The sequence below is a fragment of the Lithobates pipiens genome, unplaced genomic scaffold (genome assembly GCF_037356315.1).
Source record: "Lithobates pipiens isolate NorthernLeopardFrog02 unplaced genomic scaffold, aLitPip1_a1.2 Scaffold_37, whole genome shotgun sequence".
In the NCBI taxonomy this organism is placed as follows: domain Eukaryota; kingdom Metazoa; phylum Chordata; class Amphibia; order Anura; family Ranidae; genus Lithobates; species Lithobates pipiens.
In genome coordinates this window covers 14626963-14651215 of record NW_027507825.1, presented here as the reverse complement: position 1 = coordinate 14651215, position 24253 = coordinate 14626963, and the positions used below count along the sequence as shown (strand labels likewise).

Here is a 24253-nt window from a genome sequence, read left to right as displayed (position 1 = left end):
CAACTGTCATTCAAAGTGTGTGAACAGTGTGAAAGCGCTGAAGGGGGTGTAAGTGTCTGGTAGGCAAGTGGTTAATAAACATTTTGTATATACACTGGATCTACTGCAACTGAAGACAAAATAGATCAAGATCCATAGTTATTATTTATATACATATTTTACTCCCCCCCCCCCCCCCCGCTCCATTTACCATCTTGTAGACCTTTTCAATAGGAAATAAACTGAAGAAATATTACCATTGAAAATCATATTTATTATATATAACAGATAAGAGCTGGTTCCAAAATACACAATTTATACAGGAAGTCGCACATCCATCAGGCTGCACTGTAGACCTTCGCAGATCACCATCTCTCTATTCATCCCTTTGATTCTTCTTTCTTTGGCTCGAGCTCCCTTCAGAGAGAAAAATTTAAAACACGGTTATTAAATTGTAAATAATGTTTAATATCAACTTAACGATAAAAAAAAAAAAAAAAGTACAAATACTGCAGCTGCATTAACCACTTCCCGACCAGCGCACGACGATGTACGTCGACAGAATGGCACGGGCAGGCATATTGGCGTACAGGTACGTCCAATATTCGATGCCGCCCTGCCATCGGGAGCGCGCCGCCGGCGGCGCGCTTCCGCGCTGGTCGGACCCCCGTGAGTCCGGTCGCGGGACCCGCGGACTCGAACGCCGCGGGCATCCTTGCGATCGTCTCACGGAGCGGCCGAATGGAGGAAATGCTGTGTAAACAACATTTTTCCATTCTGCCTAGCAACTAGTGACGCTGATCTCTGCTCCATGTGATTGGAGCAGAGATCAGTGTACACTAAATGAAAGCCCAACCCCCCCACAGTTAGTAACACACCCCTAGGAACACTTAACCCCTACACTGCCACCCACTGGTTAACCCTTTCACTGCCAGTGTCATTTACACAGGAATCACTGCATTTATATAGCAGTGATTACTGTATAAATGACAATGGTCCCAAAAATGCGTCAAAAATGTCCGATGGGTCCCCCACAATGTCGCAGTCACAATAAAAATCGCAGATCGCCGCCATTACTAGTAAAAAAATAAAATAAAAAATGATTAATAAAAATGCTATAAAACTATCCCTATATTGTAAACGCTATAACTTTTGCGCAAACCAATCAATAATTGCTTATTGCGATTTTTTTTACCACAAAATATGTAGAAGAATACGTATCAGCCTAAACTGAGGGAAAAAAATGTTTTTTTATATATTTTTGGGGGATATTTATTATAACAAAAAGTAAAAAATAATGCGTTTTTTTTCAAAATTGTCGCTCTATTTTTGTTTATAGCGCAAAAAATTAAAACCGCAGGGGTGATCAAATACCACCAAAAGAAAGCTCTATTTGTGGGAAAAAAAGGACGTCAATTTTGTTTGGGAGCCACGTCGCACGACCGCGCAATTGTCAGTTAAAGCGACGCAGTGCCGAATCGCAAAAAGACTCAGTTAGACTTACCGGTGACGGTATTTCTAAGAGCCTTTCAGGACAACCCCGGAGAGAGTGTAGCTCCACCTTGCAATCAGGAAACACATGCCCACTTTAAAAACACCTCCTCCTCCTCCATGGCTTCAGTTATTGTGGCCTTCCGACGCTGGAAAACAAAGCACAGAAAGCACAACACCATGGTAGAACTTAATACATTTACTAAGCATAACCTAGGGAGGGAAGTAACGGTTGTCCTGAAAGGCTCTTAGAAATACCGTCACCGGTAAGTCTAACTGAGTCTTTCTCAAATCGCCTTTCAGGACAACCCCGGAGAGGATAACCGAGAAACTTACCCTAGGGCGGGACTACTGCCTGCAGTACCTTCCTGCCGAAGGCCTGATCTGCTGCAGACAGTAGATCTAACCGGTAATGCCGGAGAAATGTCGAATAACTGGACCAAGTGGCAGCCTTGCAGATTTGTTCAGGCGTGGCACCGGCCCTTTCAGCCCAGGAAACTGCCGTGGATCTAGTAGAGTGGGCAGCAATACCTGAGGGAGGTATTTCTCCTTTTGCTTTATAGGCTTCTGTTATAGCCAACTTAAGCCACCTACCCAGCGTACTTTTAGAAGCTTTCTCCCCCTTGCGTGATCCAGAAAATATCACAAAGAGGGCGTTTGATTTTCTAAATTCTTTAGTAACTTTCAGAAACTGTAAAAGACATCTTCTCACATCCAATGTGTGAAAAACTTCCTCTCCTGCATTTGCTGGGCTTGCAGAGAATGTAGGTAACACTATTTCCTGTGATCGATGGAAAGTTGAGGATACTTTCGGTAGGAATGCTGGATCCGTCCTCAGTACCACCCTGTCCTGATAAATTCTAAGGAAGGGTTCTGTAATAGCTAGAGCTTGGAGCTCGCTGACTCTCCTGGCCGAGGTGATGGCCACCAAAAAGATTGTTTTTAAAACCACCTTCTGCAAAGAAGCCTCCTGTAAGGGTTCAAACGGTGCTCCCGAGAGACCCTGTAAAACTGTAGACAAATCCCAACTGGGAAAGTCTTTAAGGGCTACTGGTCTATTTCGAGCAAGAGCCCTAAAAAATCTAGAAATTAAAGTTTCTTTAGATAAAGTCTTTTCAAAGAAAACTGATAAGGCAGCCACCTGAGTCTTCAGGGTACTGGCTGCGAGACCCTTCTCCATTCCTTCATGGAGAAACTCCAAGACTGACACCGTGCTCTTGACCTTGAGTTCTCTAGAACTGCACCAGGAGTTGAACTTTTTCCAGACCTTCATGTAAATTGCCTGTGTAACTGCCTTCCTACTGGACAGCAGGGTCTTTACTACTTTATCTGAGAGACCTTTAGCCTTTAACAGGTCCTCCTCAGAAACCAGGCGGTTAGCTGCAGGAGTTCCACTTCTGGATGACTTACTGTCCCCTGGGATAACAGATCTTTTCTGAGTGGTAACCTCCATGGGGGCTTCGAGGCTAGGTTTCGAAGACCCACGAACCAGGGTCTTTTTGGCCAAAAAGGAGTGACTAGTATTAAGTCTGTCCTTTCTTCCCTGAATTTCCTCAGTACTAGTGGAATTAGAGGAAAGGGGGGAAAGGCATAGCACAGCTGGTAATGCCAGGGGTGAGCGAATGCATCCAACCCTATTGCTGCATCTCCTCGGTGAAGAGAAAAGAATCTGTCCACCTTTGAGTTCTGCTGGCTGGCAAAAAGGTCTACCTGAGGAACCCCCCAGGCCTCGGAGATCATCAGGAACACTTCCTGATTCAGACTCCATTCTGCCTCTAGCAATTTGCGCCTGCTTAGGAGGTCCGCAAACAAATTCTGAGAGCCCTTCAGATGCACTGCCGATAGTGAGGCTGTGTTCTGTTCTGCCCAGGCTAACAACAGATTGGCCAGCTCCATCAAGCTCCTGCTTCTGGTTCCCCCTTGCTTCATAATGTAGGTAACCGCTGTTGTGTTGTCTGACAACACCTGAACATGGTGGCCTCTCAAACTCTGCTGAAATGCCACTAAACCCAGAAAGATCGCCTTCAACTCCCTCCAGTTGGATGATCTTTGAGCTTCCTGTTTTGACCAGACCCCCTGAGATGTCTGACCATCCAGATGGGCTCCCCAGCCCCAGGCACTTGCGTCTGTAGTAAGGCGCTTGTCCACAGGAAAGGTCCACACCAGGCCCCTTGAGAGGTTTGCCTGGTCTCTCCACCACCAAAGAGCCCTTTTCGTCTTTGACGAAATTTTTAGCTGTTTTTCCAAAGGATCCTGATGGGACCAGCTTGACAGAACCTCCCTCTGAAGGGGTCTGGAATGGAACCTGGCCCACTGAACAGCCGGGATTGCTGCCGTAAGCAGGCCCAGAACTGCCATAGCCATCCTGACTGAGACTGTCTGGTTGCTCTGTATCCGCTGTACAGCTAGCTGTAACTTTTCCTGTTTTTCCAACGGCAGGAAAACTTTCTGGAGAATCGAATTTAATGTATACCCCAGAAATTTCATTTCCTGTGAGGGGGTCAGGATTGACTTCTCTAGGTTTAGAAGCCATCCCAGGCCCTCGAGGTGAGACTGGGCCCTCTGGAGATTGACTAGGACCTGCTCCCTGGAGTCTGCAAAAAACAAAAGGTCGTCCAGATAAGGAACAACTGGAATCCCCTTCAATTTCAGGGGTTCCAAAGCCTCTGCCATAATCTTCGTAAAGACCCTGGGAGAGGACGAGAGTCCGAACGGCAGAGCCCTGAATTGGAGGTGCCATACCGAACTCCCTACCTTCAATGCCAGGCGCAGGAACTGCTGCGATGCCTGATGAATTGGTATATGAAGGTAGGCATCCCTTAGGTCCAGGGATGCCATGAAGCATTCTGGGGTCAACAGCTTTGTGATGGAGAAAATTGTATCCATCCTGAAATGTTTGTACCGAATGAACCTGTTCAGGAATTTCAGATTCAGGATTAGACGGTACTTCCCTGAGGGTTTTTTCACCAGAAAAATATGTGAATAAAAACCCCCGCCCTGCTGGTTTACTGGGACTTGAATCAGAACCTCTTGCTGTATCAGCTCCTGTAACAACAGCTTCATTGCAGAGGCCTTCTCCTGATCCCTTGGCAATGTTGTCACATAAAACCTGCTCGGGGGTAGTTCTGAAAACTCCAACCTGTACCCCTGATCGACAACGCTCTTCACGAACAGATTTGGAGACAGCCTGTCCCATTGTTCGCGAAAAGCTGACAGTCTCCCCCCCACTGGGGAGATATTGTCACTTGTTCTTAGGGGACTGCTCTGGGGGAGATCTAAAGAGGACTCCACCCCTGCCTTTGCCCTTCTGTGAACCCCATCTGCTCTTGTGCTCCTGGTCTTTTTTATGGGACTGCTGAAAAGCACGAAAATTCTTTTTAGCAATCTGCTTTTTCTTAACTGGAAAAGCCTTCTTTTTATCGGCTGTTCTATCCAGCACAGACTCTAAATCAGGACCAAAGAGCAAGTCACCCGAGAAGGGAAGACCACACAGCTTGACCTTAGAGGCAGTGTCCCCAGACCATGTTTTCAGCCAAACTGCTCTCCTGGCTGAATTTACAAGAGCCGAAGACCTAGCGGCCAGTTTAACTGATTCTGCTGATGCATCCGCCATGTATTTGACTGCATTCAGGATCAGTGGAAAGGACTCTAAGAGATCCTTGCGGGGTGTCCCCGCCTCAATATGGCTCTTCAGCTTCTCTACCCAACATTCCAGATTCCTGGCCACCACCGTAGCTGCCATTGCTGGTTTTAGACTGACTGACGCAGCATCCCAAGCTTTTTTAAGGATGGAGTCAGCTTTTTTGTCCATTGGGTCTTTAAGGATCCCCATATCTTCAAAGGCTAGATCCGTTCGTCTGGATACCTGCGAGAAAGCTGCATCGACTCTGGGTTTCTTGTTCCAAACCTCTGAGTCCTTATCTTCGAAGGGAAACCTTCTTTTGAGAGCTTTAGAGAAGAAAGGGGCTTTTTCTGGGTCCTTCCACTCCTTTCTCACTGAGTCTGAGAGGACCCTGTGGACAGGAAAAACTCGCCGTTTTGTTTCGTCCAACCCCTGGTACATTTTGTCATGAACTGACAGTTGTACTCTTTCTTCCTGAATTTCTAGAGTAGTGTAGATTGCTTTTAAAATATCATCTACTTCCTCTAGTGATAGCTTGAATTTGGAGCCCCTGCTATCTTCTTCCTCTTCCTCCTCCTCAGAATCCCTGAAGGAGATGAGAGTACTACCCCCTTCGTCTCCAGACTCTTCAGTTTCCACCTGTCTGGATGACGACGCCCTGGGGCTGGGCGGTAAGTTCTGAGGCTCGGTCTGTGCGGGAGGGTTTTGTATCAGGATGGACTTGACTGAACTCAAAGAGTTTGTCAGCTCTTTAACCGAAGAAAACAAATCCTTATATTGTTGAGATGTTTCCTCTTCCACTAATTCTCTGATACAATTTCTGCACATTGCCTTCTGCCATGAATCTCTGAGGGGGGTTTTGCAGGAAGGACATTTTCTCTGACCTGGTCTAGCTTTTCCTAGTGATTTTTCCTGAAACGACATACAGGTTTAATTCACTAAAAGCTCTCAACAACCAGTTGCTTAACACCAAGCCAGTGCAGAGACCCACCACCAAACAGACCTACTAGTGAGACCCCAGAACTAGGCTGCAAAAGGTCAGAGCGAAGTCCACCTCTGACCTGCAGCGACAGGCCCCCAAGAGGGGGGAACAAACAAAGACATACCCACAGTAAAGCAGAGGGTGCCAGTGCACCTTACGTACCTGGGCTGGACCGGTGCTGGGGGCGCCTGTCTCCGCCATAGCTGGCTTGCACTCTTCCATCGTTTGAGTGAGGCAGCTATTTTACAAACAGCTCTCATTTTAAATTTTCCCGGCCTCCGCGTCATCAAGGCCGGCCGGAAGCGGAAGCACACGGTCACCTGACCCGCCCCATGACCCCTGCGTTCCAGGCGCTGAACCACGGCGCCACGCCCCCTCAGAGCGCCCGCGCGTCACCGTGAACGACGCCGTCGCCGCCCGGGACCCGGCGCCGAAAACGGAGCCATGCCGCTGACCTGCAGCGGCCTCCGCCAGCAACAGAGCCCTCCCTGCGCTAACAAGCGGACACCGGGCACCCGACGCCGGCACTCCGAGGGTCCTTACTCCCGTGAGATGGCGGGACCAGGAGCTCCAGGAGTCCTCTCCCCGTGGAGATGCTGCTGGGGGTCAAAGAGAAACAACCTGCAACAAAAGGTAAGCCTTACTCCCCTGCAGAGAGTGTAGCTCTCCCTGGTTCAGGCACATGCTTCCTCCAAGGAGGAAACACAATAACTGAAGCCATGGAGGAGGAGGAGGTGTTTTTAAAGTGGGCATGTGTTTCCTGATTGCAAGGTGGAGCTACACTCTCTCCGGGGTTGTCCTGAAAGGCGATTTGAGAAAGTGGTCTGGTCTTTGACCAGCAAATTGGTCCGGTCTGAAAGTGGTTAAAGAAAAAAAAAGAAAAATGAGAGAGATAGAGATATATATATATATATATATATATATATATAAATTTATATTATTTAATATTTTTTACTTTCTGCTCTAAAACGCATCCAATAAAAAAGTAAATCTATTTTTTTCATCAATTTAGGCCAATATGTATTCTTCTACATATTTTTGGTAAAAACTCCCAATAAGCGTATATCGATTAGTTTGCGCAAAAGTTATAGTGTCTACAAAATAGGGGATAGATTTATGGACTTTATTTTTTATTGTTTTTGCAGCAGACAAAATTTTTTTTGGGGACCAGCAACACCATGATCAAAAACACTGTCACTGTATAAAATGACACTGGCAGGGAAGAGGTTAACACCAGGGGCAATCAAAGGGTTAAGTGTGCTCTTAGGGAATGCTTTAACTGGACGAAGAGAGAGAGATCTGTGTTCCTGATTTGCAGGAACACAAGATCTTTCTTCCTGTCTGACAGAACGACAGTCTGCCTCTACTACGAATGATTGGCGCCCTCTGTGTCCATTCAAAGCGGGGAGCACAGCTCCGGCAGTGCACACATGGCGCAGAGCCAATGACGTACAGGTACGCAATTATGCACTTAGGGGCCGCCCTGCAGCAGTACATGTACGTGGGGCGGTCCTTAAGTGGTTAAAGGCTTACATTAAAAAATAAACACATTATACTTGCCTGCTCTGTGCAGTTGGTTTTGCACAGGGCAGCCCAAACACTCTTTTGGGGTCCTGTGCCAACACTTCTCCCCCCCCCCTTCCCCTTGCTGACTGCCTCCATAGCAAGCGGTTTACTATGGGGGCACTCGTTCATGTTTGCTCCCGAGCTGCCTCTGTGTCCATAAGACACACAGACCATGACTCACCCCATCTCACTGGCCATGATTTACAGCAGTGGGAGCCAACGGCTTTCAATGTGTTGCAGTCAGTAAGGACTTGGAGAGGCACAAGAGCTGCTGCTCTTGCGCACATCGCTGGATCCAGACGGGCCTCTATAACTGGGGGAGCTGCACGTAGATTTTTTTTAACCTTCATGCGTCAGGCTGTCAGAAACTTGTCTTGCATACAAATGGTACACAATTGTCGGCCAACAAACACGAACGTAGTGACATACTACGTGGAATTTCAGCTCTTGAGCGCCACCCTTTGGGCACCTTCTGCTAACGTAGCATTTGGTGAGCACCGATTCCGAGCATGCGTGTTTGTACAAAAATCTGACAACAGACCGTTGTCCACCGAAAATTTACTGGCCTGCTGTCCAACATTTGTTTGCGGAAAGTTGGACAACAATTGTCTGAAGGAGAGTACTGATGGTCAGATTTTAAACCAACAGTCTGTCATCATACAATTCCCTGCCGAAAATCCGATCGTGTGTATGAGGCTATAGTGTCTGTACAGATGCTCACCAGGGAGTCAGCCCCGTGTCTTTATGGACCTTGCTTTGTGCACTGGTCCAAACCATTTGGTGAAGGGGGGGGGGGGGATTTTCAGGGGCTGGGCTTGGCCCCTTAGGTTCCAGTGAAGGGAACACTTAAGGTGTCAGCATACCAAGACATTTTGGACATTTTCATGCTCCCAACTTTGTGGGAATAGTTTGGGGATGGCCCCTTCCTGTTCCAACACGATTGCGCAAAGCAAGGTCCATAAGGACATATATGAGTGAGTTAGGGGTGGAGGAACTTGACTGGCCTGCACAGAGTCCTGACCTCAACTCGATAGAACACCTTCTCTTCCAACATCAGTGCCTGACCTCACAAATGGGCCTCTGGAAGAATGGTCACACATTCCCATAGACACACTCCTAAACCTTGTGGACAACCTTCCCAGAAGAGTTGAAGCTGTTATAGCTGCAAAAGGTGGGCCAACTCAATATTGAACCCTACAGACTAAGACTGGGATGCCATTGAAGTTTGTGTGTGTAAAGGCAGGTGTCCCAATACTTTTGGTAATATAGTGTATGTTTTTGTGGACTACGCAACCCTATATATAGCTGCAGCAAACCTGCTTCCCACAAAGTGGCCCTTCAGGGATATTCGGTGATAACCAGCTCACGATCACACAGATATACGCAGGAGCCAATCAGAAACGCTCCTGTTGTCAAAGCACTGACTGGTTCCTACACCCTAGAAAAAAAAATAAAAAAAAAATGCAGAGAACACCCAGACTTCCCTGTACAAGTGTTGGGCTGCTGTCACTCTTGTGACCTAGCAATAACTTGAGAGCAACAGGTTCGGTATATAGGGAAAAAAACAAAAAACATAACAAAACAAAAAAAACAAAGTATGCATTGCCACAAGTTGCTCAGTTGCTGGCTGGGTGAGCGACATGTCGCTCCCTTGATGATGGAAATAGAACATATTTCTCCAGCGAGTGAAGAGCTGCCTCACTCATCCAGAAAATGAGGAATCAACCAAACCGAGGAGCTGGAAAAAAGGGAAAGTAGTAAAATGATCCGAGGAAAAAAAAAAAAAAAAAAAAGTCTCTCACCCTGGGAAGAGTTTGCTTTTATGTTTGAAGATGGAGAGCTTCTCTGCATACCTCCGATCAAGATACCAGCCGACCAGCAATCCAGCCGGCAGGAAGGAGAAGGTCCAGAATTCCCGGACAAAGGTCACAATGTTCATGATAGCTGAGAGAGAGAAAAGGGGAAATGTTAGGGGCGACCTGAAGATTGGGGTGCAACTACCGAGATACTGAGAGTCTTATGTCTGTCTGTGCGTGCGGGAGGTCCCACCCTCTCCTTGGGGGGGGGGGGGTTCCCTCCAGACCTATACTCCCATCTATCTTCAGGGGCCCAGAATTCCACCCGCCTCTATGGGCCCTTCCTGTTTCTGCCCTCCTTTCCATCTTCCAGGGTCCCCAAATCCCACCCTTCCACGGTCTCTTGGGGCCCCCCCGTAGCCTCCCAAGGACCCCTCCAGTCCTGCCCTCACTTGTCTCTCCAAAAATCCCTTTGGTCCTACTTTCTGGTATGTCTCCCAGGAACACCCTGCTGCCCACTGCCCTGTAGCTACTGAGCAACTACCACTCCCATCATCTTACAACTTAAACAAAGACAGTCAGGTCATGCTGGGAATGATAACTTTATTAGGCATCTCTGGACTGCAGCCTCCTGGATAATAAATAGCATGGCTGCCCTTGTTCCTCAGTCATTGCCCCCAGCACGCCCCCTGGCCTCCCCAGTCAATACAACCAGTAGCCCCCTAATCTCCCCTGTAAACCTCCTGGCCTCCCCAGTCTCTGCTCCCCATACATCCCCCAGCCTCCCCACTCACAATACGCCCCCCCCCCACTTACTGCTCCCCGTAGGCCCCCCGGCCTCCCCACTCGCTGCTCCCCGTACACCCCCCCAGTCGCTGCTCCCTTTACATCGCTCCCACTTCACGTACATCCCCTAATCTACACAATAAACCCCCCTATCTTTCCCAGTTAATTCTCCCAAGTACACCCCCTGGCCTTCCCAGTCCCTGCCTCCCCCCATATGCTCCCTTTGACCTTCCCAGTATGCCTGCAGAAGACACTGGAAGAGCCCACCGTACACACGGCTGGGAAAGCACACAATAATAATAATAATACACGCCGCCCCTCCCCCCCATATATACCTGGGTGTCTCGGCGCCCCTCACCGGAGAGCAGTCCAATGTGTGCTGTATGTCTACAGAGGACACTGGAAGAGTCCACTCTACTATTCGGGGGGAGTCATATCAGAAAATAACCCCCTCCCAATCCCCCGATAATACAGAGCTAACACTAGCGGCCGTCCAAAGTACAGCAGATGAAGGTGACACATTACCCGCACTCGACTGCGATATAATTACCTAAATACGGAATGAGCGCGCACACACACCCCCCCCCTTCAGGCGAACAGTTGGACGCGCTCCCTAGCCCGGAAGAGACACTGGGCGAGACCATTTTTGAAAGGGGGGAGAGTAATCAAAATACAGCTTCCTGAGAAAGCCGCGCCGAGGTGTACCTGGCTGTTATTGTTGTTGTAGAGAAGAGGCTCTAGTGCCTGTACACAGCTGGCGGATCGGTGTAGGCCGCCTCTATCCGGGATATCAGCCGCTCGCCCCCCCCTCTCACATTTGAACGGTGCCGATCAGTTTCCGGTCATGCGCAGAGTGGATAGTAGGGCTGGTGAGACCGGTGTATGGGATGAGCGGGGAGCGCTGAGGGCCGGAGTCCTGTGAAAGGTAACCGGCTAAGGGCCATACCGAGCGGAGTCCTGTCTATGGAGGTTCGAGAAGAAGTGACTGTTACCCATGGCAGCCAGCAGGAGTTGCTATAGAGAGCCCAGCTCCCCCCCCCCCCCAAACAACTGGGACACAAGGCCGCTGTTGCCCAGGGCAACTACCTTAAAGGGGCCCTGTCATGCTGATCCTCCAGCTTCACCTGGAACAACAAAGTTCTGACTTCCTGGTTGTGGGGGATCAGAGGAGCGGCGGGGAAGCGATGTGATAAGAGGCGGCGGCGGCATTGGTTGGTTGTTGCCGGAGTTGCCACCATCCAGTGAACTGATATGGAGATTTATCACCGCCATGCCCCCTCTGCTTCTTCCTCCGATCACCTTGGGGGGGGCGGCATTCACACCTTTCTTCTGTGCATTGTGGAAATGTGTGTCCCGCCACAGCATGCATTGGCAAGTGGCATTGCCATGGGTATGCGCTGTTAAAAATGGCACATGTTCTTTTTTTGGGTGGGCATGCTGCGTTGCCAGCCTGTTCATTTAAATGGACGCTACCTGAAAACGTTTCACTGCCAGCGCTTGTTTTGCTTTTTTAATTTATTTTTAGGCCTGAAGGTTACATAGCACCCCCCCCCCCCCTCATATATTTTCTGAAAGCAGACACCCTGCCAGTGATAGCGAACCTTGGGGCACCCCTGATGTTTTGGAACTACATTTCTCATGATGCTCATGCACTCTGCCGTGTAGTGGAGCATCATAGGAAATGTAGTTCCAAAACATCCAGGGTGCCCCAAGGTTCACCATCATCACGTGACTATAAAGAGAACCTATCACTGCCTATTACTGTCACAAGGGATGTTTCCTTCAGTGTGTTTAGCACTTCCCCCTGGCAGTACTTGGGTCGCTGGTTCGAGTCCCAACCACGGCACTCCCTGCCTGGAGTTTGCATGTTCTCCATGTGCCTGCTTGGGTTTCCTCTGGTTTCCTTTCACGCTCCTAAAGAGGAATTAAACCCTGATGAGTTTACTTCCTCTTTCATTGCCTGCAAAGGCAAAGCATAATGGACTACTATGCATCGCATCGCATAGTAGCCCATTATATGTCACTTACCTGACACAGGAGCCAGCGAAGTCGCCGCTGTCCCCTGTAATCCGCCGCATCCATCTTGTTGGTGGGGTCTCGCAGCTCCGCCGCTGTCATTCGGCGGAGCCGCGATGACGTCATTCCCGCGCATGCGCACGGGAGCCGACACGCGCGGCAGCTCCGTTGTTGGAAATGCCGCGCTCAGTGCGCCGCTGTCAACGGCGCATGCGCCGTAGACAGCGGTGCCTGTTTTCGGGCAAATATCTCCTAAACCATATAGGTTTAGGAGATATTTCTTGGACCTACAGGTAAGCCTTAATCTAGGCTTACCTGTAGGTCAAAGTGGTTTGTAAGGGTTTACAACCACTTAAGACATGCTGATATATGAATGTAAGTTAGGGACCTTAGAATGTAAGCTCCTTGAGGGCAGGGACCGATATGAATGTATAATACATATATAAAGCGCAGCGTAAATTGACGGCTCTATATAATAAATTTAAAATGGTAAAAAAAAAAAAAAAATATGCTTGTTTTCTTGTTTATTTTTCTTTTATCAGATTTGCAGCAGCTGCCAGGATGACCTCCATCATCAAGCTGACGACGCTCTCTGGAGCGCAGGAGGAGTCGGCCCTCTGCTACTTGCTGCAGGTGGATGAATTTCGCTTCTTACTTGACTGCGGCTGGGATGAAAGTTTTTCTATGGAGATCATTGAAGCCATCAAAAAGTACGTGTCATGTTGGGGATTGTGTCCTACTCATTACTAGATAGACAGGTCTCAGGTGTAAACTTTACAGTGATACCAAACACACACTGTTTAATTTATATTGTAATTATTTTATCCACTTGCCGCCCGCCCTATAGGGAATTGACGGCGGCAAAGTGGTTTCATAATCCTGATCGGACGTCATATGACGTGATCAGGATTATGAGCCGCTGCGCGCCCCCGGGTGCGCGCATCGCGACGATCGTTGTTGCGGGGTGTCAGTCTGACACACCGCAACTACGATCAAGGTAAAGAGTCTCCGACGGAGACCCTTTACCACGTGATCAGCCGTGTACAATCTGATCACAGTGTAAATAGGAAAAGCCGGTGATCGGCTTTTCCTCACTCGCGTCTGTCAGACGTGAGTAGAGGAGAGCCGATCGGCTGCTCCTCTGACAGGGGGGGTCTGTGATCATCGATTATCAGCACAGCCCCCCCGAGGATGCCCACACTGGACCACCAGGGACGCCACCAGACCACCAGGGAAAAGGTAATCCTCCCTAGACCACCAGGGATGCCAGTCAGCACAATGGATGCCAATTAGTGCCCATAATGGATGCCAATCAGTGCCCACAATGGGCATCACTGATTGGCATGCATTATTGTTTGGCACCGATTGGCATCCATTAGTACAGTATAACACCTGTGCCGCCTATGAGTGCCCACCTGTGCCGCCTATGAGTGCCCACCTGTGCCGCCTATGAGTGCCCACCTGTGCCGCCTATGAGTGCCCACCTGTGCCGCCTATGAGTGCCCACCTGTGCCGCCTATGAGTGCCCACCTGTGCCGCCTATCCATGCCCATCTGTGCCGCCTATGAGTGCCCATCTGTGCCGCCCATCAGTGCCAATTTGTGCCACCTATCAGTGCCCATCCGTGTCGCCCGTCAGTGCCACATATCAGTGTCCATCAATGCCACCTCATCAGTGCCACATCATTGGTGCCCATCAGTGCCGCCTTATCAGTGCCCATCAGTGTAGCCCCATCAGTGAAGGAGAAAATGTACTTATTTACAAAGTTTTGAAACTGAAACAAAAAAAAACATTTTTTTTTTTCAAAATTTTCGTTATTTTTTTATTTGTTTAGCAAAAAAAGAAAACCGCAGAGGTGATCAAATACCACCAAAAGAAAGCTCTATTTGTGGGAAAAAAAATGATAAAAATTTCATTTGGGTACAGTGTAGCATGACCGCGCAATTGTCATTCAAAGTGCGACAGCGCTGAAAGCTGAAAATTGGTCTGGGCAGGAAGGTGTTTAAGTGCCCGGTATTGAAGTGGTTAATTAAAAAAAAAAAAAAAAACAGCCTTTGGAATGCAGCGTAAAAATAAACTGTTTTCAATTGCCATACAAATTAGACATACGCACTGCTGAAAAATGTTTGTTTTAGTTTCATCTTTTTTTTTTTTTTCATTTTGTTTTTTTGTTTTTTTATTTTTTGGGCCATTCTTCGATTGCAATTTGGAAAAAAAATCTTATATTCGGAAAAGAATTGGAAATTGGAAAACTCAAAAATCTGAAATAACTAACTAGTAATAACTTAACTAAATTATAGGTATTGGAATTTTCTTTCAAGTTTGGCTGTTAGTTAACATAACCAATACGAATTTATCCGACGTTGCAAACTAACCCGAAATGACGAATTTTCGAAACGAATGGAACAAATTAATAATAGTATAAAGTGGGGGGCCATTTCCAAGATGGCCACCTGAGCGGCTGCTTACTTCAGAGCTCTGCTGGCAGGTGCTGCTAATATCCTCTTCCTGGTCAAAATTACCTCCTGCGGACAGGGGATTTCACCTGGGTGAGACGCCGTTCCTCCCGAGCTAAATCTGAAAGGAGTAAAAAGCTCCGGTTTCCGCAGACTGAGGAGATTTAACCTTCCTCTCCTCCCGCACGTGTGGAGGCTCATGCAGCGCGGAAATCCAACATGTCATCGCAGATGGACCAGCCGGAGATGGAAGAATCTCCTCACTCGAGCTTTGTGGCTGACATGTCAGCAACTGCTCTGTGCCAATCCACGCTAACTATAAAGATTGAAGCAGTGCAGCTGGAAATGGGAGTTATGTGGCAGTTATTGCTGCTCCTCGTGGTCGGGGCTTCCGCTGAACCTGCTGGGCCACATTAACTTGATTAAAATGATGCTTCTCCATAGTTTCAACTATATATATATATATATATATATATATATATATATATATATATATATATATATATATATATATATATATATATATATATATATATATATATATATATATATATATATATATATATATATATATATATATATATATTTTGCAGTTTGGGTCCCCGCTTCCTTCTTTAGAGAAATAGCTGTTTAATATGCTTTTATATGGAATGGAGCCCACCCCCGCATTGCTAAAACTACATTCTCTCTCCCCTCGGGGGTTGGGGGGGGCCTGGCTTTACCCAATTTCCAGGTTTATTTCTGGGCACCAACACCTTAATTAAGGATGAATGATTCAATTCTTGGTCGTACACAGTGACCCTCTACTAGTGGGTAAACTTGCATTTTCCCTTTTTCCCTAAAATTAACTTATTTCTGGGCAGCGGTCTTGGTCTCTGCCTACTGGTGGTTCGAGGGCTCCACAACCAATGCAGCCACTTGTGCTGGGATCTTTAATGTCTACCGATTCATCCCGGGACCCACACATACCATGCTGAGAATTTAGAAGGCCAATGCGCAGCGCTTCTCCACCTCGGGTCAATTGTCCTGGCTCAACCTTTGTGGGGTAACCCCGGGCTCCATCACCTACGTACGATACAGGACCCCCCCCCCCTCCCCGCTCTGGTTGTGGAAGGGGATTAAAACTATTGGGGATGTTATGCCCACAGGTATTCCGTTTAAGCTTTTCACAGCTGTCTCAGGTTCGGACTACCGGGCTGGATTCTATTTCGGTAATTCCAGCTGCGTCATGCTACTAGGGCTCATTTCCCTCAGCCCCCCACTATTAAAACTGACCCCATAGAAGAAATGCTGACACTAGGGGACATAGAAAAGCCTTTATCATCTCTCTATGGTGCCTTCCTGTGCACTGATATACCTAGGATGGGGAAACTATGGGATTACTGCAAGAATGACATCTCCTCATTGGACGGGGAAGACTGAGGATAGCTTGGAACAGGGTCCGAAACTTATTTCCTCCAGAGATATGTTGATTCAAGTTAAATATCTCCACTGAGTGTACTATACCCCGAGAAACTGCCTAGACTGTTCCCTGAGAGAGACCCCGTATTCCCACATTGTAGGCTGTTTTCGCTTAATTCAGTCTTGGATAACACCTCGCTCTTTTCTGGTTTGTGCAGCCCTACCCCAATACAAGATGACCTACTCCAACAGAGGGTGTCACTGGAAGTTTGATAAGGTCTTATGCTTTTGGACCTTGATGTGAAACTCGCCACACTGTTGAGTCTTCCCTGGTTGATGATCCTAACTGGTTCTCTTAACTAGGAAATATAAATGCCTACGTTGTATTTTGTATTATCTCTTGGTTTGTTCTGGAAACTGTGCTAGCCGCTGTTCATGCGGAGGTTTCAAGTGCCTTACCTGTTTACATTTTCAATGTGTTCTCTTATTGTACTGTGAACACCCACTGTTTCTTTTTCATTGCTGTGAACCATGCATCTGTCAATAAAGCACATCTGTATGTTGAAACTTTTTATTTATTATTGTAATTATTAATCCATTCAATTCATTTAGACATAGTATTTGTTGTTATTTCAGATTATTTGTATTCGTTGCGTTCACTAATAGCCGAAGTCGAAAGGAAATTTTATACTCACAATTTAATAGCTAGTAGGGCTGCAACTAACGATTATTTTCATAATCGATTAGTTGGCCGATTATTGTTTCGATTAATCGGTTAACCGTAAAAAAAGGTGTGGTGTATAATTTAGTTAATATGTAAAGTTTAAAGAAAAAAAGCAATTTATTCTTAAATATCTCTATGCAGTGGTAAATATAAATAACTATATGGTTAAGAAGCAAAATATCTAATCCACTCTGAGAATAACAGACAGAAGAGATATACTGTATATATTATAGGGGATATATACTGTATATACTATTAGAAGAGATATACTGTATATACTATTAGAGGCTATATACACTATTAGAGGAGAGATATACTGTATATACACACTATTAGAGGGGATATATACTGTATATAATATTAGAGGGGATATATACTGTTTATGCTATTAGAGGAGATATACTGTATATAACATTAGAGGAGAGAAATACTGTATATACCATTAGAGGAGAGAAATACGCTGTATATACTATTAAAGGAGAAATATACTATTAAAGGGTCAATCTGGTAAATATCATCAGACTCATTAACTTTAACCCCATTTTGTTACTGGCCGATTAATCGATTATGAAAATAGTAATCGATTAATTTAATAATCGATTAGTTGTCGATTAATCGATTAGTTGTTTCAGCCCTAATGGCTAGTAATAGTTACGTTTTTATTTCAGTTTTTCGGGTTTTCGAGTTACCTTTTTTAAATTTCCTATTTATTTACTTGAACATTCGGAAAAGTTTGTTGAACGGGTTTTCGCTAGTTTGGATATTTCCAAATTAAAGAATTTGTCCAAATTCATTCAATTACGAATTGCACATGTCTAAACACACACACACACACACACACACACACACACACACACACACACACACACACACACACACACACACACACACACACACACACACACACACACACACACACCAAATCTTTAGTATTTTTTTTTGGCAATAACATGGTATGGGAAGATTTCTGCCAGTCACAGGCTGTCACACCCCTACAGCTTGGGTCTGAAAATAAAAAGGGAGGTGAAGTCTCCATCGATCTTCATGTATTATCCCACTCCCATTGTGTTTAGCTGGTTAGTGGGCATGGAGGAGGGGGGGAGGGAGGGGGCTTTCATTTAGCACTGTATATACACCCACATGTGTGACTCTATAGTTACATGGACTGCTCAGATGTGATGGGGAGGAAATACTCAGCATAGAAACTCACTGAAAGGGGGGGGGGGCGGGGGAGAGAGCAGCAGGATCAACCAGGATTTTTGCAGAAAACGAATCTCATAGTGACTGAGTATGAACAGCATTGAATACACCATTTGTTTGTTTGTTTTTGTTTTTTATGTTGTGGGTTTAGTGACACTTAAATTTTTTTTTTAATTATTGTCTTGATTTTATTTATGAATTTTCACATGATCCATATGCCCAGCTCTCAGTCTGTACATAAAAGGAATTATCCAAATTGCAGCCAGTGAGTAGGGTAAAGCTAGCCACATATATGACCAAAGGTTTGTGCAAACCTGGCCAACGCACCTACATGCTTTCTTAACCACTTGCCAACCAGTGATGTACTAGCACGTTGCTGGATTGCAAGGCTAATATCTTGGCCATTGCTGCACCAATTACTGAGAGATCCCCCCTTTTTTTTTTTTTTTTTTTTTTTTTAAAGCAGTTGATGCTGAACAAAGTAAAAGTAATATGAATGTCTAAAGAGCTGCCGGATTGCTTTTACAGACTGTGGAATGAGGTGTGTACGCCACCCCTAACCCCCCAAAGGGTTTTGTCACTTCTGGAGTCTGTTTGCTTACAAACAGTTACAGCTACTGAAACAGCAGATCAAACTGATCTGGCATTGATCTGCTGCTTTGGAGACCAGAGGAGAAATCTGGGGTCTAATAAACCCAAGATCTCTCCATTAAAAAGGACCTGCCACAGCACCGTGCTAACACAAGGATGTTGTTTATCACTTGTGATAGCAATAAAGTTGATCCAAAAAAAAATTTGAGACTGTGAAAAAATAAATACAATAAAGAATAAAGCTCACTTGGGGAGATATAAACGGATGAACCAGGGAGATTACTAGACATGTACACTGCCAAAAAATGAGCTTCTCCTCCTCCTCCTCCCCCCCCCCCTCCCAAATAGCGCGCATTCTTTATTTCAGATAAATTCGTATCTAAACGAATAGAAAATAACGAATTAATAAAAAAAATCATAATAATACGTTTTTTTATTATTTGTTAATTCCATTTTATTTTATTTTTTCTTAGATGCAGCATTCGTAATTTCGGATAAATTTTGTATTCGTTATGTTCACGAACGGCCAAATTTGAAAGGAAGTTCCAATACCTAATAATTTAATAGTTAACGTAACAAATACAAATTTATCAGAAATAAAGAATGCGATTATCTAAACGAATAGAAAATAATAAAAAAATTTTCTTAATTTTATTACCATTTGTTCCATTTCATTTGTTTAGATGCGGCATTCGTTATTTCGGATAATTCATAATTTTGGATAAATTCATATTCGTTACGTTCACTAACAGCCAAATTTAAAAGGAAGTTCCAATAGCTATAATTTAATAGTTGGTAATAGTTGTTGTTGTTCAGATTTTAAAATTTTTACGTTTTTTTTTTTTGAATTTATGAATATTAATTTACGAATATTTGAAAAAATTTGGTAAGCGTGTTTTCATTAATTCTGATATTTCCAAATTAACGAATTCGCCGAAATTCGTTAAACGAATTTGGAGCAAAACTAATTGCACATTTTGTAGAGATTACTGCCTGTATGTTATTTCTGTTCCGTTTTCCTCCTAGGTATGTACACCAGATAGATGCTGTGCTTCTTTCTCATCCGGATCCTCTACACCTCGGGGCACTCCCCTACGCCGTGGGCAAGCTGGGATTAAACTGTGCTATATATGCTACGATCCCTGTATATAAGATGGGGCAGATGTTTATGTATGACTTGTACCAGGTCAGTATTGCTTCTTTTTCTGGTATCTCTTCAAGTCTACGTTTTCAGCGTCAGAGAATGTGTAACGTTGTAACTGTTTTCATATTTTAGTCCCGGCACAACACAGAAGATTTTAATTTGTACACCCTGGATGATGTGGATTCAGCGTTTGATAAGATACAGCAGCTGAAATTCTCACAGATCGTCCATCTGAAAGGTAGGCATTGAAGAATGTGCTGCGATCTGTAGGCTGGTAAAGGCTAAGTTCCATAGAAAGTACAGGACTGCAACTTGACAGCTTCTCCACAGAAAATATTTGTAACATCATTACAGAAATAACATCATCCAAAATTGGTTCATGATTCTCCATGCTGCTTGACCATCGCTGCTTTTAACGGCATGGCTATTGAGAGCCAGGTGTTGAGGAACCTGGGGCCTTTCGGACTCTGTGATTCCAACTATGCTGAGAGCACGGAAATCTTCCTCTCGGAAGATATCATCGTACCTGGAAGGCCTACATCTCCATGTGTGAGGAGAAAGGATGACGTACGCCCTCCTTTTATATATCCAGGATCCTGCTGTTTCTACAGCAAGGAGTAGACCAGAAATTGGCGGTTAAGCACCATTAAAGGACAAATGTCAGCTTTGGCTGTTTTTTTTTTTTCAGCAACCCCTGGTGTCTCTCTAGTGAGCGCTTTTGTTCAAGGGGTCCGACATGTAGTTCCTCCAGTGCGTCCACCGTTACCCCTGTGGGATCTGAACCTGGTGTTATCGGTGCTCCAGAAACTGCCGTTTGAAAATATCAGAGAGATCCCTCTGACTCTTTCCCAGAAAGTGTTCTTTCTAGTGGCCATTACTTTGGCCAGGAGGGTTTTGGAACTGCGGTCTTGTCTTAAAAGTCGCCCTATCTGGTTATCCACAAGGATAAGGTGGTGTTGCGTCCGCAACCTTCTTTTCTACCGAAGATGGTTTCGGCGTTCCACATCAATGAAGACATTGTGTTACCATTTCCGTGTCCTAAGCTGACACATCCTAAGGAGGTGGCCCTTCATTCCCTGGACGGGGTTTGGGCTCTGAGGGTGTATTTGTCTGTTACGGCTCTTTCAGAAGTCCAAAATGTCCCAATGGTCTAAGAGAGGAGCTGTGTCAGTCAGTGAATATAGGCGAAAATTTTTGTACTCGCCGTAAAATCCTTTTCTCTGTAGCTCACTAACTGACACAGTACCCTCCCCTCCCCTCCCCTCCTATTTTTCTCTACGTTGTACTGAAGCTGCAAGGCAGGCTGTGGGGTTGTTACCTAAGGGACCGCCCCTTGGGTGCAACAAGAAAGCTCTAGTTTTATTATTACATGTTAACATGTTATGCCTAGTCCTCTCCTGAAGGTGGCGTAACAACCCAGTGGTCTGAGAGGAGCTGTCGGTGAACTACTACTATCTCTACTCTCTACCATCTCTATCTCTACTATCTCTATCCTCTACTATCTCTACTATCTCTACTATCTCTACTATCTCTACTCTCTACTCTCTACTATCTTTATCTCTACTCTCTACTATCTCTCTATCTCTACTCCCTACTATCTCTATCTCTACTATCTCTATATGTAGAGAGAGAGAGAGAGAGAGAGAGAGAGAAAATATATATATATATTACCGAAAGTATTGGGATGCCTGCTTTACACACACACATGAACTTTAATGGGTTCAATAGTAACAAGTTCCTTCACCCCAAACTCACTCATCCAAACTGGACCTTGCTTTGCGCACTGGTGCGCAGACATGTTGGAACAGGAAGGGGCCATCCCCAAACTGTTCCCACAAAGTTGGGACCATGAAATTGTCCAAAATGTCTTGGTATGCTGACGCCTTAAGAGTTCCCTTCACTGGAACAAAGAGGCCAAGTCCAACTTTTGAAAAACAACCCCACACCATAATCTCCCCTTCACCAAATGATTTCAACCAATGCACAAAGCAAGGTCCATAAAGACATGTATGAGCGAGTTGGGGGTGAAGGAACTTGGCCTGCACAGAGTCCTGACCTCTACCCGATAGAATACATTTGGGATGAATTGGAGCGGAGACTGCGAGCCACTCCTAAACCTTGTGATCAGCCTTCCCAGAATAGTTGAAGTTGTTATAGATGCAAATGGTGGGCCAACTTAATATTGAACCCTACGAACTAAGGCGCCATTAAAGTAGATGTGCGTGTAAAGGCAGGCGTGCCAATCGTTTTGACAATATGGGTGTGATGGGGCGCTTTTTTTTTTAACCACAGTACCTTTTTCAACTTTGTTTTATTAATATAAGGGGTGAACAACATCCCTTGTGATACTGTGGGCCGTACAGGTCTTCTTTTTGGAGAGATCTCACCTCCTGGCCTGCAAAGCATCTGATCTAACCGATTTTGGTTTGATCAGATGCTTTTACAAGCAGGTAGCGGCTTGTTTACATGAGACTGAAATCAGAAGTGACAAAATCCTCATCGCTTCCTTTTTCTGACATCGCACAGCAGGAGGAACAACATCAGTCCCTCTCACTGTGTCTCAGGAAGCAGATGTAGCCGGTCCCATCCTTACCAGGCTTCCTGATCGGGCGGTAGAGCCTGGTAAAGGTAGCTTCAGGAGGGAGAGAGACCCCCTTGCACCACCTGTAAAAGTGATCCAGCAGCTCTATAGCTGCTTGGATCATTTTTACATTTGTAGAAAATTGCTGGCTGAAAAAAAACCAATACTGGTATTATGGTTGTAGCCTCAGTCATGATCCCAGTATAACCACTTCAACCTTAGGCTGTTTATAAGACAGGAAGTGGTTAAAACATGCAGTTAGGAAGATTCTCCTGATAATGTTTGCTGTCAGATTCACTGCTTTATAAATGTGCCCCAATGTGATTGTTTTCCATCAGTCTGATAGACTGGGCATGGCAGAGGAACAGTGAAGCACAATTACTGGTACAGAACTCCTACCATGAATCAGTACCTGCATATGTAATGTGCAGATATGATACATAATTGTAAATGCAAACTATTGGGAGGCAAGGTTTGCATAGCATTAACTCATGAGGTTCTGATTTTAGTAAGAGGGTCCTCATTTAACCAGTTCCTGCCCAGCCTATAGCAAAAAGACGGACAGGACTTTTGTCGATGCAGGTGGACATCATATGACGTCCTGGATCGTGCCTCTCGTGGGGCCGCACTTTGGTGTGATTTGTCACCGGCTGTGATGACTGATCAGTGTACCGGCTCGCTGCCAGTACCATGTGACCACTGTGGCCAATCGTAGCAGATCACATGGCAGTTGTAAACAATGGATGGCTTAATTTCATTCCATCCGTTGTGTACAATTGTGTTGCTAGCTGTGATTGGTCAGTGTGATCACATGGTACAGACGGGGCCAATCGCAGACCATCTGTATCATGTGATTTCGCTCTGGCCAATCACAAAACACACTGAATCAGTTTCATTCAGTAAAATGCTTGCTTATAGCAATGAAATTCACTGCTATAAGCAATCCTAATGTGTAAAAAAGAAGAAAAAAATCCTGATCACTTCTACAGAATAGTACAGTGTTGGTAATATATTGCTCTGGTAAAAAATTACCACTTCATAAAACTCGTCATGCCTCTTACTAAATACCTTGGACTGTCTAATTTCCAAGAAGGAGTAATTTGGTGGATATTTGTACTGTACTGGCTTTTTTGGGCCTTAAGAAATGGAGTAGGCCTTCAGTAACCTCAGGACTGATCGCTTTTCAGATATACATTCCATGGTTTGCTACAGACTAAATAATATACACTGATTCTGGTTATTTTCACCAATGAAATGAAGCAGAATACATTTTGGCCTAAATGTATGAAGAAAAATTATTTTTTTGCAAAACTTTATATTTAAAAAAAAAAAAAAAAACGTGGTGATTAAATACCACCAAAAGAAAGCTCTGGCTGTGTGAACAAAATTGATAAAAGTTTAGTTTGGGTAAAGTGTTGCATGACCGTGCAATTGTCCTTCAAAGTGTGAGAACGCTGCAAGCTGAAAATTGGCCTGTGCGGGAAGGGGGTGAAATGCCCGGTATTGAAGTGGTTAAACTCCTTCCTGCCTAGCCCTGGTGTCCATTTAACAGTTGTTATGGGAGCGTACAGTGAGTGTACTTTAAACACAGAAAGCTCTGCCACCCATGCACGCTTATGTGCGGCGAGTAGGTGTTAAAGCCCAACCTTTTGGTAGCTGCACATATGCGTTATGTAAGTGATGAGATCAACCTACGTTACATTTAAATATAACCAAATATTTCCCTTTTTTTATATTACTGACCCACATTTTCTTCTTCTGCAGGAAAAGGTCACGGTTTGTCTATCGCCCCATTGCCAGCTGGTCACATGATTGGAGGCACCATATGGAAGATTGTAAAAGACGGGGAGGAGGAGATTGTATACGCTGTAGATTTCAACCACAAAAGGGAGATGTAAGTCATGGGGTCTCACAAGAG

The 24253-nt window shown here is 45.3% G+C and overlaps 2 protein-coding genes across 2 annotated transcripts in view; one reads left to right on the top strand and one right to left on the bottom strand.

Annotated features, from left to right (window-relative positions):
• Positions 1–232: 232 nt before the first annotated feature.
• NDUFB1 (NADH:ubiquinone oxidoreductase subunit B1) lies at positions 233–10644 on the bottom strand (the record flags this gene model as incomplete). Its single annotated transcript, XM_077466749.1, has 3 exons — positions 233–396; positions 9443–9584; positions 10581–10644. Coding segments are annotated over 3 exons (243 nt in total), but the record flags the coding sequence as incomplete, so codon positions are not given.
• Positions 10645–11003: 359 nt separating this feature from the next.
• CPSF2 (cleavage and polyadenylation specific factor 2) overlaps positions 11004–24253 on the top strand; it is a 43224-nt gene continuing 29974 nt past the window's right edge. Inside the window, exons 1-5 of the mRNA XM_077466748.1 lie at positions 11004–11147; positions 12781–12948; positions 19637–19796; positions 19887–19992; positions 24100–24229. Coding sequence (XP_077322874.1) covers positions 12800–12948; positions 19637–19796; positions 19887–19992; positions 24100–24229 — 545 coding nt within the window. The 5' untranslated portion in view covers positions 11004–11147; positions 12781–12799. The remainder of the gene's footprint in view (positions 11148–12780; positions 12949–19636; positions 19797–19886; positions 19993–24099; positions 24230–24253) is intronic.